Source organism: Clarias gariepinus, chromosome 17 (genome assembly GCF_024256425.1).
Source record: "Clarias gariepinus isolate MV-2021 ecotype Netherlands chromosome 17, CGAR_prim_01v2, whole genome shotgun sequence".
Classification (NCBI taxonomy): domain Eukaryota; kingdom Metazoa; phylum Chordata; class Actinopteri; order Siluriformes; family Clariidae; genus Clarias; species Clarias gariepinus.
The window spans coordinates 21404439-21420395 of record NC_071116.1 but is presented as its reverse complement, the minus strand read 5'-3'; the positions used below and the strand labels follow the sequence as shown (position 1 = coordinate 21420395).

The following is a 15957-nucleotide window of genomic DNA, read 5'->3' as shown; positions in this document are numbered from 1 at the left end:
GAGAGTGGAAACATATAATAAATCATAATAAATCAAGTAATCTTGTATCATTCACAAAATTACTTAATGACTACTAGTATCTCTCTCTATATAAAAATTTTACTTACATTGAAAGTTTATTGTCTGTTACTGTCTCATGTGATGCAGTATTGTAGAACAGCGTCCTCTTCTGGCCATTAAACACATACACAATAAAGATTTTCATATACCTTTCACTGAACAACTTTCAGCATATTTTGACTTGACCATTTACATTTTGATACAGCTTTACTATAGAATGAATGCAATATATTTAAAAATAGTTGATTATTTGAAACATTATAATTAAAATAGTTCATATTTTGTTTTCAATATTCAAATATTGTTTTTCTTTTACCAGTGGAACCCCAAAAGAGGATCATTGTATAAAATGTGCATTAATCTTTTTTGAAGATGATATAAAACAAAATAATTATGTTTCTCTATTGTGTATTTTAAGTTAGTCATTGCAAATGTATAATTTTTATACAGTATTTGAAATTCTAATAATTTCTAATAATAAACATTTTAAAAAGATAATTATAATTATATATAAATACTATAATTATTTAATTAGTATTATTGCATTTCATTACAAATTATCTTGCTAACAAAACAGGGTTTACATTTATAAAAAAAAAGTAATTAGGGCAATAAAGGGTTTATAAAAAAAAAAGTAATTAGGGCAATATTAAATAGAATACAAAAGGAAAAAGATAAAAAGTAAAAAAAAATGACCAAAAATAGTTAAACTGGCCTTAAAATAGTAAAAACAATATCTTATTGTGTGTCTTTTGCAATTTTCTATTTTTTCTACTTTTTTTAACCAAAATAATATTTTGCTTCTTCATAGGTAATGTAACTGTACAGATACATTATATTTATTACACACATTAAATCAATACAGTAACAGAGATTATAATTTAATATGCAGAGATGTTTTCTGCGTTCCCTTTAAAAGCTTTTAACTTTACCTGTCTTCTTTGTTTAGAATTGAAGAGAAAACGTTTCCTTTACTTTTATGAAATAAAAAAAAAAAATCATTGTGGGCGGGAGGGGGGGGGGGGTTCAAAAGGACACTAACATTTTCAATAGGCGTCCACAAGAGGGCGCAGGTACCATTTAGGGAAATTGACGTAGGCTTTTTTCTTTTTAGGGCAAAATGACGTTTCATGGTCATGTGACTGACAACCAAGATGGCGGCTGGGCAGCAGTGGGTGTTAGTTGAGATGGTCCAAGCTTTTTATGAGGTTAGTAAAACATTTGGAGCGTTTTATTATTTTTTTTAGACTACTGTACGTTTTGTGTGTTTATTCTACTGAAGCCGAGGCGGTTTGGTGTCTCTTTTAAGAGGAGAATTGTAGTTTATTTAGTTTGTCTGGCTAATACAGGAAGTAAAAGCAGGGCCTGTGTTCACTGAGTAACTGAAAATCACTGCTGGGTCTCGAGCTGAGGGTTAATTTAGGTCTGAAATACTCTTATCTCAGAGCAGGACACGGAAGTCATTGATGAAGCTTCAAACTCGCACTTTAACTGCTCCTAGGACAGCGGGTGACGTCACTGTAGAGTCCACACTGAGAGCCGTAAAGTAGGCTTCACATTACACTGGGTGTTGTAGGCTTGACAGGGTTTTTCTAGTTTTATTAAAATGTGGAAAATCGAAATGATAAAGGCCTGTAACAGAGCTGTGCAGGACTGTCATTATCTAAACTTCAGAGGATAGACTTGCAGAGGAGTTAGTAAAATGTAAAGAAATAATCACAGGACCATTCTGCCCTAATTTTACATCTAAAGAGAAAAAAAGCGATTGGACGACAATTTGTGAAACCATCAATGACACCTGCCAGTTTGTTGCATGTACCACTGAGGAGTGTTAAAAAAAATGCGTTCATGATGCCGTTATAATGTTTTTGTTTTACATAAGTCGACTGATTTTTACATTTACGTTTAGGCATTTGGTAGACGCCCTTATCCAGGCCGACATACATTTCTATTTCATTGTACATGTGAGCAGTTAAGGTTTAAGGGCCCTGCTCAAGTGGACGACAATTCCACTAAACTGGGACAACTTGGCAGTCATGGGATTTGAACCTGGCACCTTGCTGAACTGTAGGCCAATGCCTCAACCACTGAGCTATCCCAGACACACATTTTAATGTGCGTGCCAGGGGTGACGCCCACAACTCCAGGGAAACCAGTGATGCGCAAAAACAATAGTGCAAGAAACAAAAACATGATCACGGCATCAACACTCATGGGGTTATTTTAGTAATTCAGTTCAAGCAGTAAACCACATAGATTCATTACACACAGACTAAAATTTTAAGTGTTTATTTCTTTTAATTTTTATGATTATGGTTTACAGCTAATAAAAAAGAATTAAAAATAGATTAACATGGAAATGTTGGACTACTGAAAAGTATTCTCAGTTTTTTATTGCGATGCTCCTGTATATACACTGTAGTATGTTATGTGTGTGTAGTATATTTAATATTGTATATTAATTATATTATACACATGACAACGATTATCTATGCTCTTTTTTTAAAACTCCATTTATATTTTGCCAGCCATGTTTCCTCCAAAGATTTCTGTAGTCACACCATTATTGATGCTATCAAGTGACTTGTCAGAATAGAGGCAAAGAAATGACAGAGGACGTATTTTAACAGCATTAATGAATTTTATGGTGGAACATAATCATCTTGTCAGCGCCACTTATTTATTACTAGATGATAGAAAATTGTATCTTAAACATATTTCATTGCTTTTGATAAGATTATCCAAACAAATGGAACTTGGAGTAACTCAGATAATCTACAAATTAGGTTGGTCTTAAGTGTCAATGTACTGTACACTCCGTACACCAAAGGGTGTGGACAGTTAAGGACAGTGTGCACAGGGATTGCTCTGCATGAAATTTTAATTTCTTACCATTAAAAACAACCTACACTGTACTACAAGAAGAAATTAAAGTATCCTCCCTGTGCACACACCTCAGAGGCTCTCCTACATTTTGGTGGAGATAGGACTGATTTCCTGTTTTAACCATGATGATAAATTGCATTTATTCCTTCTCTTGAAAGTAACACCAAAATTGCCTCACTCAAGAATTTATCACTCTTGCACACACAAGAATTTATGGCTAGTTAATAGTGATTTCCTAAACTCAGATGCTGAGTAAATACCGGCCCAGGTTGCCAAATAGGTACTGGTTACATCCTGAGTTACTCCCAATTTCACATGCAGTGCTCTACAAAAGGTGTAGAGTTAATTTTGCCATGTACTATTACGTGCATTTGGGTAAAAAATAAGCAGTCGTTTGGGGTAAGGACTTCAATCTAGTTTATTAACTACACTAGTTGTATGCATTTATTGCAGCAAAACCCAGTTAAAAGGAATTAAAAAATTTTATGTACAAGTTAAAATAAGTTTCTAGGGTAGTTGTGGAAGAACAGATGTTGATTTGAATAAGGAGACTATTGTTTTTAATTTGTCTTCTGTCTTATACAGTTAATACTAACCACAAACTCGGAGACATTATAGGCGTTTGTTGTTGTTGTCATTTAGTTTATTTATTCATTTATTTATTTATTTTCCAGATTGTTTATAAATATTCCATAAACATTTTTTTTCTTCTTCTAGGCACCAGCATATCATTTGATATTAGAAGGAATCCTAATATTATGGATCATCAGACTGCTGTTCTCAAAAACATATAAGCTGCAAGAGAGGTCTGATCTCACTGACAAGGTACTGAGAAACATCCTAAACATTTTATCACATCTAGGTAAGAAAAACAAAACGTTTTCGAAAACGTTTTCGTGTGTGTCCACCATTGCTGTTTTGAGTTTGTCAATAATAGTTGTGTAATTTATGATAATTAAAAGGTTGTTTAAAATGGTGAGTATTAAAGATGTTTTTTATTTTTTTAATATATATTTTTTTAATTAATCATTAAAAACAACCTGATTAAGTTATTGGTCATTTGGTAGGTTTTGGAAGACTCTAGGTTCTTTAGAAATTTCTGTTCATAAATAAGTTAAAGGTCATGTTGGCACTGCAGTAAACTGTCAAACAAGGTCTCCGCATCATCACGTCAGTCATATTAACATACATTAGAATAATCATCTAATAATGTCTTATGATTGTTACTGTAATAACAGTAAGCTACGGCCAGTTTAAAGCACAATATCATGAGTAATTTTTACTTGTAATCCGTCTTATCATATTTAACTATTTATGATTTGACTAACCAACTTGTATAACGTTACAGTATGTTAGCTCGGGTTCACTTAGTACTATGGATAGAAAACTATGATAAGAAATAATACTCCAGTTTTGTAAGAATATATATTTTTAAATGATGGACCAACAAGTTAAAAACAAAAAGAAAATGCTTAGTGATATCAATTTTTAATCCAACAATTTTGTTCATGTGCTAATTTTATTTGACCAAAATAGAAGATGCATACATTTATATACCCCTGTATACTATACTGTACTGTATCTATAAGACCCTACATACCCTTAAAGCATATGGTATAATAGATGGTAAAAATATAATTGTAAGTATAACAGACATATTTCTTTGCTTTTAATTCAGTCTGAATCTGACATGCCAATAAAAAAATGTACTGCCTGGGCTTTTGCTTTTATAGATGTCATGTTTTAACTGCTATAAAGATTTAGTCATATCCTGTGGGAATGGAGTTTTCATGCTTTTTCCCAAAAGCACTCCATAAAAACACTTTTTTTGTATTGTGTGTACTGTCCAAACCTAACTAAATATTAACTTAGTAAAATTGCTAAATAACGTATTATAATCAATCTTCAAATGCATGATAAAATCATTGTTTAAATGCCACAGCCTGTTAGAGTATTGTTGCTGGCTGTGTGCACTGCTACCCATTTGTGGCTACTATGCAACTATCTTCAAATGGCAACTTCCAGTGTGATAATGCACTGCCACTATGTCACAAAACAGAACTTGTTAAACACGAAAAATAAGTTTGGTGTTTTGTAGAATGGGAGATTTGCAGAATTCTTTTAACATTCTGACAATAGTCTCCCTATTTAAATCTGTCCATCTGAAAATCTGATGTTCAATCATTTTAATGTGGAGCAGAATCTCAAAGAATGTTTCTCGAAAAAAACTAGCAAATATGTAGTGTACCCATTAAAGTGTTCAGTAGGTGTGAAGCCCTTTTTAGATATAGGAAAGAGCCACGGTACACATGCAATATTTGCTGAACCCGCTAGTGTCTGCAGAGCATCAAGTGAAGTGTAGTGTGTGAGAAACTCTACATGTTGCTTAACAGTCACACATGTTGCTTTCGAAATATTTTCAGGGATTAGTTCATACAGTGTATTCATGGTTGCCAAATCATTCTGACAAAATCCTGCCTAGGTGGTGCTGAATGCCACAGATAAAACATGAGCTGACATAAGTTTAAGGTGTTTTATTTGCTTACTATCTATAAAAACCTGCTGCAGAAAAACTAAAAGTACGTTTTTCTTAAGTGTCCAATTGGGATTAAAAAACTATCCAATCTTATAACAAAACTAGCAGATTTTAAGGTGTCACTTTCAGACTGTTATAAGTCTTATGCCTACTATATATAAGATCCTGTACCATGTAGAAAGTGACGCATAAATGTCAACAGGCCTGACCTAGTCAGATTGCCATTGTGACTTTTATAGAAAAAGGGACCAGAGTGCTCAAGCAGACATGAAGTCAACAAGTTAATTTGTTACCAGATTTGTGGAAGGAGCGCATGTTTGAAAGTGGCTTGTATCAGCTTGTTGAACATCCCGTTCCAGATTTAGTCCTTTTGTGCTGTTATAATAAGCTTTCTATAGATTTTGGATAAAATTGGAGTTTGGATAATTAAAAGGTTGTTCAGTGCGGTTAATTTAAGAGTACTGTGGAGATCGCTGAATTCTTCCACATCATTTTTGATAAACCATGTATTTTTGGCAAATCTTACTTCAGGGGCATTGTCAAACTTGAATAATACATCTTAGTTCCAGTTAAAGGAAATCTTAATGCCGCAGTATGCTAAGATATTTTGTACAATGCTGTGCTTCTATCTTTGTGATACTTATTTGTTAATGGCCCACATGCAGGTTTGGATCTCAGGTGTCCACAAACATTTGGCTATATAGTGCAAGTTAAACTCTTCTCACTTGATTAATTGCTAAACACTGAAATCGCTTTACTGGCTGTGTTTCAGGAAAAAGAGGAGTTAATTGAAGAATGGCAGCCAGAGCCTCTGGTTCCCCCTTCGTTGAAAGATCAGCCATTTCTAAATTACGACGTCGTGACTGGGTAAGCTGGCCTGGAACATCTTCCATTTGGGTTCACTGGTACTACGTTATTAGCTCTGACATGACCGATTACAGCTGCTCTATCAACTCCAAGCTGAAAGAATAATTCATGTGCTTGCCACCTACTTACTGCTAATAACAATGCTTTTCTTTTACAGCTCTCCAAGCCACAAAATGATTGTTAATGGGAAAGAGTGCATTAACTTTGCCTCATTTAACTTCTTGGGCCTGCTGGAAAATGCACGTGTTAAGGTTTGTACCATCGTGAATGCAGAAGTCTGCCTAATTGCTTTTCCATACTTCCAAACTTAAAAATTCGGATCGTATCCAGCTCTGATTTCAGAGTGGTGGTCAGAGGCAGCTGTTTTAGTTCTCAGTGTATTTTAACAGCATTAATGAATTTTATGGTGGAACATAATCATCTTGTCAGCGCCACTTATTTATTACTAAATGATAGAAAAGTGTATCTTAAACATATTTCATTGCTTTTGATAAGATTATCCAAACAAATGGAACTTGGAGTAACTCAGATAATCTACAAATTAGGTTGGTCTTAAGTATCAGTAGCTCTGTGCTAACTGTCTATTTACAGTATTTATAAATTTATTTAAATAATTTTTTTTTGTTTCAGCAAAAGGCACTTGCATCACTTAGGAAGTATGGCGTGGGTACTTGTGGCCCAAGAGGCTTCTATGGGACGTTTGGTGGGTGATATTTCTTTCCACATGCTTTTATATTCATAAACTTTTCTTAAATAATGTATGCTTCTTTTGGGTTTTTTAAAACGTGCCATTAACGTACCTTTTTTTAGATGTTCACCTGGAGTTAGAGGAGCGCTTGGCTAAGTTCATGAGGACAGAGGAGGCCATCATCTATTCCTACGGCTTTGCAACCATAGCCAGTGCCATTCCTGCCTACTCCAAAAGAGGTGACATCGTATTTGTGTAAGTGCTTGCATTTTATATACTTCTGTCTTCTCAGCAAGAGTGATTTATAATGTTTTTCCCTCCAGTGTTTCTTTAGTTTATTGATAACATTTACTTTTGCTTATTCTACAGATGCACCAGTTTCTGATTTCACAAGGATAAAACTTTTTACTGTGTACTGTTTGTCATCTTGTTTGTGCAGGGATGAAGCAGCATGTTTTGCAATCCAAAAGGGCTTGCAGGCTTCCCGGAGCTTCATTAAGTACTTCAAGCACAATGACATGGAGGATCTGGAACGACTGCTGAAGGAGCAGGAGCTTGAGGACCAGAAGGTCAGGAAAGAGTTATGCATACAACGATGTCTAATATCGCCTCTGTGGTTATTAGACGTGGCCTTAATCTGGCTCCTTTACCAAATAAGTTCAATATTTAATTTTTCTCTCTTAGCTGTAATTTTCCTGACCTCCATACAGGCTGGGCACCCAAATTTTGTGACAGTTTCTGATTAAAAAAATTTTTTTTTTGTATTTGCTCTGTGTATTTGCTTTATTTAATTAATTTGTTTTGGGCTACCTTGACAAAAAAAAAGGGATATAATCTTAGTCACATGGACGATGACATGATTGTTGGTGTCAGTTTAAGTATTTCTGTAACTCTTGATCTAATGGGTTTTTCACCACAATAATTTCTAGAGTTTACTTTGAATAGTGTGAATACAAAAACAAATAATATTATAGAAGTGCCCTGTTGATAAGAGTGGAAAATGTAGTCATAAGGATACAAGTCAAATAATCACTCTTTATAACTGTGGTGAGTGGGGGGGGGAAAAGCAGCCTGTAGTATACGAAACCACAAAGTTGGAGGTGAATGGTCGGATTCTGCTTTTTGCTCTTCTTTTGGCCAAGAATAAGAATCTAAGTCTACACTGACTGGACACAGACTCAATAAACGCTACATGCTTAATTTATCCTTAATATGCAGTTCAACTCCTACTTTTCATATATATTCTGTTGACTCAGGGCTCGAATCATTAGACTTGGACTAAAGACTCTAGACTTGTGACTTGAATTGGAACATTTTAACTGCCATTAACTGCCCCGCACTATCCCACTTCTCCGCTCTCTCTCTGCCGACATCAAATTCAAAACACTGATGCTTGCCTACAAAGCCAAAAAAATGGGCCAGCACCCACTTACCTCAGAGCACTTATCCCCCCTCACTTTACCACGTATCTTCTGATCATCCAGCACTGCTTGACTGGTCTGGTTCCACCATCTCACAGGGATCAAGGGAGACCTGCGTCTAGATTGATTTCTGTTTTGGCACCTTGGTGATGGAATAAACTTTAGTCACTGGCAATCTTTAGGCAACGTCTAAAGTTCTGTTTTTTGGGGGTTTTTTTTAGGCTTTTGGTTTAAATACCCCCTACTTTGCCCCCCCAATTCTAGTGGTACTTCTAGTTGGTCGTTTAGTAAACCAGTGTATGGATATTATTATAATAGCCATTTATATTTAATAACTTCAAAGCACTTATGTAAGTCGCTCTGCATAAATGTATTTATATATTGTATATTGTCTGCTAAATGTATTACTTGCCTATCTGCCTATCACATATTATTATATGTGTATTTTCTATTTATTTATGTTAGAATCCACGCAAGGCCAGGGTCACTCGAAGATTCATAGTTGTGGAAGGCCTGTACATAAACACAGCTGACATCTGCCCTCTCCCACAGCTGGTGAGAAAACACCTTGTCCACTATTTCTCCTGACTACAGTGTTAACATGCTTACCCCTAACTTCAAGGAGTGATGTTGGTCTTCTTAAATAAAAATACCAATTTTGTTTCTTGATTTCAAAACCGTTAGCAACTGAATTTTTGAAAATGATGCATAACCAGTGAAATTATTCTTACTGGCTGTGTTTTTTACTTGTAGATAAAGCTGAAGTACAAGTATAAAGTGCGCATCTTTTTAGAAGAAAGCATGTCTTTCGGTGTGTTAGGAGAGCATGGCCGGGGCGTCACTGAACACTTTGATGTTAACGTAAGTAGCGCATGCTAGTTTGCCCATGCATTAATTTTAAATTAAGTTGTGCAGTCATGTAAATAAAGGAAAGTTCTAATCAAAATCATTGTCATTGTTAAAAATTTGTAAAAGATGGTTGAAAATGTTATTTAATTTAACACAGTTAAACAAAACTACACAATGTATTCATATTTGCTGTAACAGAAAGCATTCCACTGATTGTTGTGCAAGCTTCGAGAGAAGCAAGAAAAAATCTGTGTGTGCGATAAAAGCTCACAGCTGTGGGTCTCTTAAATCCATACTACTCACAAGATAAAGACAAAGAGCCTGTGAGCTGTGTGATTTATCGTTTGTAAAAGACTGCGTAAACTTGTTTGAGGAAGTCTTTATGTAATCATGTTAGATCAAGATTTTGGATGCACTTTTTTTTTTAAATGTGCATACCATAAATATATAAATTAATAAAAAAATTATTATTTAAAAACTTGATCTGTAGAAATATGTTTGCAGTGATCGAGGTCCCTGGATGAAAATTGTTGATAATTTACACCTACTTTACACTGTAAAATCCACCGCTATGTCTATTACTACAGTTAGTATTGTGTCTTAGTAATGTTGTGGCTTTTACTCTGTTCAGATAGATGACATTGACCTCATAAGTGCCAACATGGAGAATGCAGTAGGTTCCATAGGTGGATTCTGCTGTGGACGATCATTTGTTATTGATCATCAGGTATTTGAGAGTTGTGCCTCTTTCAGTGCATGCTGTTCTTCTCTGTGCAAATCATACATCTAAATTATTGCTGTAGTTAATTTTTTGGGGGGTCTGGACATGATCTGTATCAGATGTGCTGCAATAAATCTTTACATTTTAAAGAATGAATTTTGCATCATCGATAGAATGATCAAAAGCAGTGGATATAAGTGGATACATATGTCCTTTGAAATATAAACCAAGCTAAATGCAAGATGACCCATTTATGTAGTATCTGGTATATGCAATTCAGATTTTTGGCAGAAAGAACCATTTGATCACAGTGACTGTTGGACACGATATTCAGTGGAGAATAGACTTTGAATAATAATAATCCTTAGGCACCTTCATTCACAATACTTTACTTAGACATTGAGCATTTATAGGATATTTCTGATTAATATGTAATACTTGTTTGTGTGTGTGTTTTAGCGTCTGTCTGGACAGGGCTACTGTTTCTCAGCATCTCTTCCACCCATGTTGGCTACAGCTGCTATTGAGGCCCTCAACATCATGGAGGAGGACCCAGGTAAACACACACCCACACACAGGCCCAGCATTCAAGCTCTCCTCCCTCAGCCTATATTTCAACTTTGTTTACTTAACAAAGCACACAAAAACTGTTTGAATGCACAGGAATATCAGAAGGGAGAAGCAGTGAGTAGATTAATGAGAGTTTTTGTTAACCATCAGATTACTGGGTTCAGTCCACTACACAATTTTGAACTGGAAAGACTTCAGACAGAAAGAACAACTATCTTCCTGATTTAGACCATATGTTGAGGCCCATATGAAAGCTACAAAAAAAAAAAAAACACTGAGAACCGAAAAGGGACTCATAACACAACACAGATCTAACTCTGGATTTCATTGAAACATTCATTGTGAAAACTCTCTTGATTTATATGGATCTTTCTATTATGGATGATGCAGCAATAGTTTAAAATGTAAAAGTTTGTCGTAAAGAGCATTTATGGACTCCAGGGAGCGTCGGTGTGCTCTTAAGTAAAACACTTAACTTTCAACTTCTGTCTCACATGTGAACTGGGTGGTAGGATACCACTTAAGGAGTAAGAAATTATTAGTCTTACCTCTGTGTTTAATTCAATTAATCAATAAATTAATTCATTTATATTATGTAGATTGCTTATTAAGAGCGTTTTTTTTTTTGTTTTTTTTACTGTGTCATTGATTTTTACTCTATTTTCACATTGGTTAACAGTTGCATATGGGCTGTGCCGTTTGACTACTTGCACTAATCGTGAGATTTAGCTCTTACACTTATCCTAATGAGAGCGGTGCAGTAACTCATTTAGTCTTTAAGTTGGTGCAGTTCTCTCACCTTCTCATCTGTCATACAAATCAGCTTCTAAAGCTTTATCTTTCATTCTCAGGAGGTTAGAGTTAGGGGTAATTCAGCATGATGGTTGACTGCTACATTTTTATAGAAATTAAAATAAGGGCATCAACTAACACATTAGCACCACTAATTTGGTGAATTAGCAGCAAGACAGCCCACATGATATCTAAATAGATGTTTATTTATAGGCTTACTTTCTATAGACCTTTATTGAACCAATTCAGTTTAAATGATTTTTATAAAAGTTGCCATAATAAATAAAGGGTTCGACTTGTACAGTGGCTTTTAGGGAAGCCCTATTTTTCAGTCTGCACCACGACTTCTCAAGCCACATGCACGCGCGTACATATACTTTAGTACATGATAGCATTGTCAATAACTGTTACTGTGAAAATGTTTTACTATTAGGCTACTACTACAGGCAGTTAATACTGTTACATTTAATATATGACTATATAGGCGTTTATGGGGTCCGTACAGATCCTTTTTAATAAAAACACCTGATTGATCATTTTTCTTTTTTGTCGTTTAAGACTTTTATTATAGGAGACAAATCATCGTGTAACTAATCATCGTGAGCTAGATTATTTTTTTATTTAAATTTCTGCCTGTGTCTTTGCTCTTCTCACAAAGGGAAAAAAAAACTTTTGACTAAAGTGCCTTATTCTTTTTCAGAAATTTTTACCATCCTGAGAGAAAAGTGTAAATGTGTCCACAAAGCATTGCAAGGGTAAGTGTTTCTGAATATTGGACGATTGGGCATTCTGCCAAAAACTCAAAGCACTTCTCTGTAGTGTAAATTATTATCAAATGTTTATGTAACCCTGTAATTATTGGAAATTGTTGCAAACATAAATCATTAGTTACTTTTAATTGTTTGGTACAGTGGAACCTTGGATTACAAATATAATTCGTTCCGGAAGCGAGCTTATATTTCAAAACACTTAAGAAATAATGGAAATTAAAATTATTTGTTTCACAGCCCAAAAAAATAAATACATAAAAATAATTGGTACAAAATATGAAGTAAAAATAAAACAAATTAACCTGCACTTTAAAAAAAGGAAAAATAAATCACGACAGACAAGTGTTTTCGTTAATGTGTGTGCGCGAGTGTGTGTACTCTTCTAATAATATAGGGAAATAGTTTTTAGAAAGTTTGTGCGAACATGCTTTGGTTCTGAGCATGGAAAAACAACATATGTAAGCAGCCATTAAAATCCACGATATACTGTTACGTCTGAATTCTGGAACACGGCCCAAAATGGCAAAACATCAGGTTTCGACCAGATTTGAGTTCTCTGCCTATATGATTTTCTGACACCTTTACTTAAAAACCTTTACTATATACATAAGAAAATGTACAAATTTGACCACATGACTGGGTCCTCTCAGGGCCCCACATACTTATTACACTATGCAGATAACGCTTAATTGTTTATGCTATTATTAAGAGCTAAAACTTTAATCATTTCAAATTCTTTCTTGAAATTGTTTATTGTAAATCTTCATCTCTTGTTTTTTTGCCATTTAAGGATTCCAGGCTTAAAGGTTGTTGGGGAGTCTTTTGCTCCAGCACTCCACCTCCAGCTGGAGAACAGCACCGGATCCAGAGAGAGTGATATGAGGACACTGCGTTCCATTGTTGATTATGTAAGATACTCATCTAAATTCTTAAAACTTGTCAAAGTTAGGGTTATATTTAATGTTTTTTTTTTCTATAGGTTTTTTTTTTTTTTTTTTTTTGGAACTTTTACGTTAAGCAATTGAATCAATTTCGATGTAAATTGGCAAATTGTTTACCATGTAAGACTGCTAAATATTAAAGATAATAATAGGTCCTTAACTGTAGCAATACCCCGGATGTTTGATTGGACTGAGTTGATTTAAGTCTGTTGTATTTTCTTGTTTGCAGTGTTTGGACAGACATATAGCTCTGACTCAGGCTCGCTACCTAGACAAAGAGGAGCGTTTCCTTCCACCCCCAAGGTGAGCGAAACAACTCTCTAACCCAAATTAATGGGAAATGTAAAGTAATATCTACACTCATTGCCCATTTTTATAGGAACTTCTGTTCACCTGCACATTTATGCAGAAAATGAAGCCAAACATATAAGAGCAACACAGCGCACACATTTGTACAGCTACAATATAAGTAAAAATTCTCAGTTCATGTTCACATCAAACATCATAAAAGGGAAAATGTGATCTCTTAACTGTGGCATGATTATTGGTATTATTTGGGCTGGTTAGAGGAATTCATAAACTGAGTATTAAACAGTTTAGCAACAGTTCTGCATGTGGAAACACTTTGTTGATATCGGACCAGATTGTTTTAGGCTGCCAGGAAGGACAAAGTAACCCAAATAACCCCTCAATGAACACAACCGTAGTGAAAAGGAAAGTATCTCAGCTGGTGCTGTTGATCTGTGATCGTTATGGATCTTTTTCCCTGAACCATGGATTTTGCTGTTATACATTGAATATTCATCTACCATTACTGACAGGAAAACAGTTTTTTTGCATGCACACAAACCATATTTTTGCCCATAACATTTCAACGCAAAACATTATGACTAATATTTTGTAGGTACCCCTTGTGCCACTTGGGCAGCTCTGGCTACTCCACAAGAACTTTAAGGGTGTACTTTTGTGTCTGGCACCGGGATATAGGTTGCAGAGGCCTATGGATCAGATTTGTTTGTCCAGCTCATACCGTGGATCCTCAATCAGATTGGGATTTGGGGAGGTCATAGGCCGGGTCAGCAGCCTGAGGCACTTACCCTTCTGGGCTTTGTGTATGGTGGGCTGTGGTGCACTGGGTGCTCTAGTGTCTTTTTGGTGTCTGTAGAGTTGTGCTGCATTGACTTTTCTGTGGGATCGGACCAGACAGGCTGGCCTTTGCTTCCCCAGAGGCATAAATAAGCATCGGATACCCATGATCCTGTCAAAAGTTTACTGCTATATAATTGATGATCAATGTCAATGTGTTGATGTTATACGGTGGTAATTTTATGGCTTATTGATGTAGATGCACATACTTTGTTTCTAGAAAAAAGCTTGTGACCACATGGAATTTATTTAAGCACTGGACATTGTGAATGTTGCCATGGGCCAATGTTCCTTGCTTTAAATGTTTTTTAATGTTTATTAAATGTATGTTAAATGTTTATTTTATTTTATTTATTTTTTTTGGCTGATCCCAAAAATGATCCAATTCATCAATATGACCTGAACTGTTTTTTTAATTTTTTTATTATTAATTTATTACACGCCTAATCTCGGCATGCACAAAAACAGTGAATCTTGAAATTAATGGGTTCATCGACAGAAGACCACATTAGGTTCCACTCATGTCGGCCAAGAACAGGAACCTGAGGCTATCATGGGTACAGACCAAACCAAACTGGACAGTTAATGAATAATTTTTTTTTTTTTTTTTTATCACCTGGTATATTTCCAGTCTTGAACTGTTTGGGTGAGTTTCTACCCATGATAGATTTAGATTTTTGTTCTTGTCTGTTTATAAATTAATGGGAAAACCTTCAGCTCACCCTGTGCCAGAAAAACAATAAGCTTATGAATAAAAGCAGATTTCATTAAGAAACAATAATATGCTGTATAACATAATACAGAACTTATGCACTACATCCAGTACATGTACATATTTTTCTACATATTAAGTGTTTTATCCTTTTGCTTGGCCAATTTTACAATAAAATAATATTGCATTGATTCATATATTTTCATGCGTAAATAATTTTTTTTTCTGCATGACTCTCTCCAGCATTAGAGTGGTGGTGACTGTTCAGCAGACTGAGGAAGAAATTGAAAATGCAGCATCCTGTATTCGTGAGGCAGCTCTTGCTGCACTTAAATAATTGACAACGGCTCAGGATGGCGACGGACATTGATATCAACAATAACACATCTGTCCAGCTGCAGACCATCATCCATTTTGCACCTCATAGAGCTTATGCCATGGCTGTTGGAACTGCAGACTTCGGTTTGCTGTGGGATACTGAGCACGTTGTGCACCAAGAGAACTGAATTAATGGCTGCAGCTTTTTTGTTTCATTATAAATATAATTTCTAAAACACTGATTTGTTTCGTGTTTCAGTTTCATATTGAAATGAATGTAAGTTCCACTCACGTATTTCCATCTGATGCCTTGAATGAAAGTTGCTGCAGTGAATACTAAAAACAGAATTCAAAGCTCAAACACGCACACTCCTTTTATACACTGGGTTTTTCCTCCATCAACATTTATAGTACAGTTAGGAATTTATTATTTAGCTGCCTTTTTTTTTTTTTTTTTTTAACATGATTATTTTTTTAAATATCTTGCATGAGACTGTCAGTTTGTTTTGACGGCATGACTGCATCCAGCATTATTTACACTTTTTTTCAGTCCTGAATTCAAAAAAGTTTTTTCCTTTTAAGCAACGTTCAAGTTTTTTGGGTTTATCGGAATCCTAAAACAGAGGTATCCTCTTAAAGAAACTGTTCAGTGTTGAAGCCTAAAAAGTTACAACTGCAAA

General features: G+C 35.0%; 1 protein-coding gene across 1 annotated transcript; it reads left to right on the top strand.

Annotated features, from left to right (window-relative positions):
• The first annotated feature begins 1196 nt into the window (after positions 1–1196).
• Positions 1197–15515, top strand: sptlc1 (serine palmitoyltransferase, long chain base subunit 1). Its single transcript, XM_053476234.1, is given in 15 exon segments — positions 1197–1268; positions 3664–3771; positions 6255–6349; positions 6507–6600; positions 6980–7052; positions 7160–7292; positions 7477–7606; positions 8924–9013; positions 9212–9319; positions 9939–10034; positions 10488–10584; positions 12091–12145; positions 12951–13068; positions 13331–13404; positions 15203–15515. Coding segments are annotated over 15 exon segments (1437 nt in total). The 3' UTR covers positions 15297–15515.
• Positions 15516–15957: the final 442 nt, after the last annotated feature.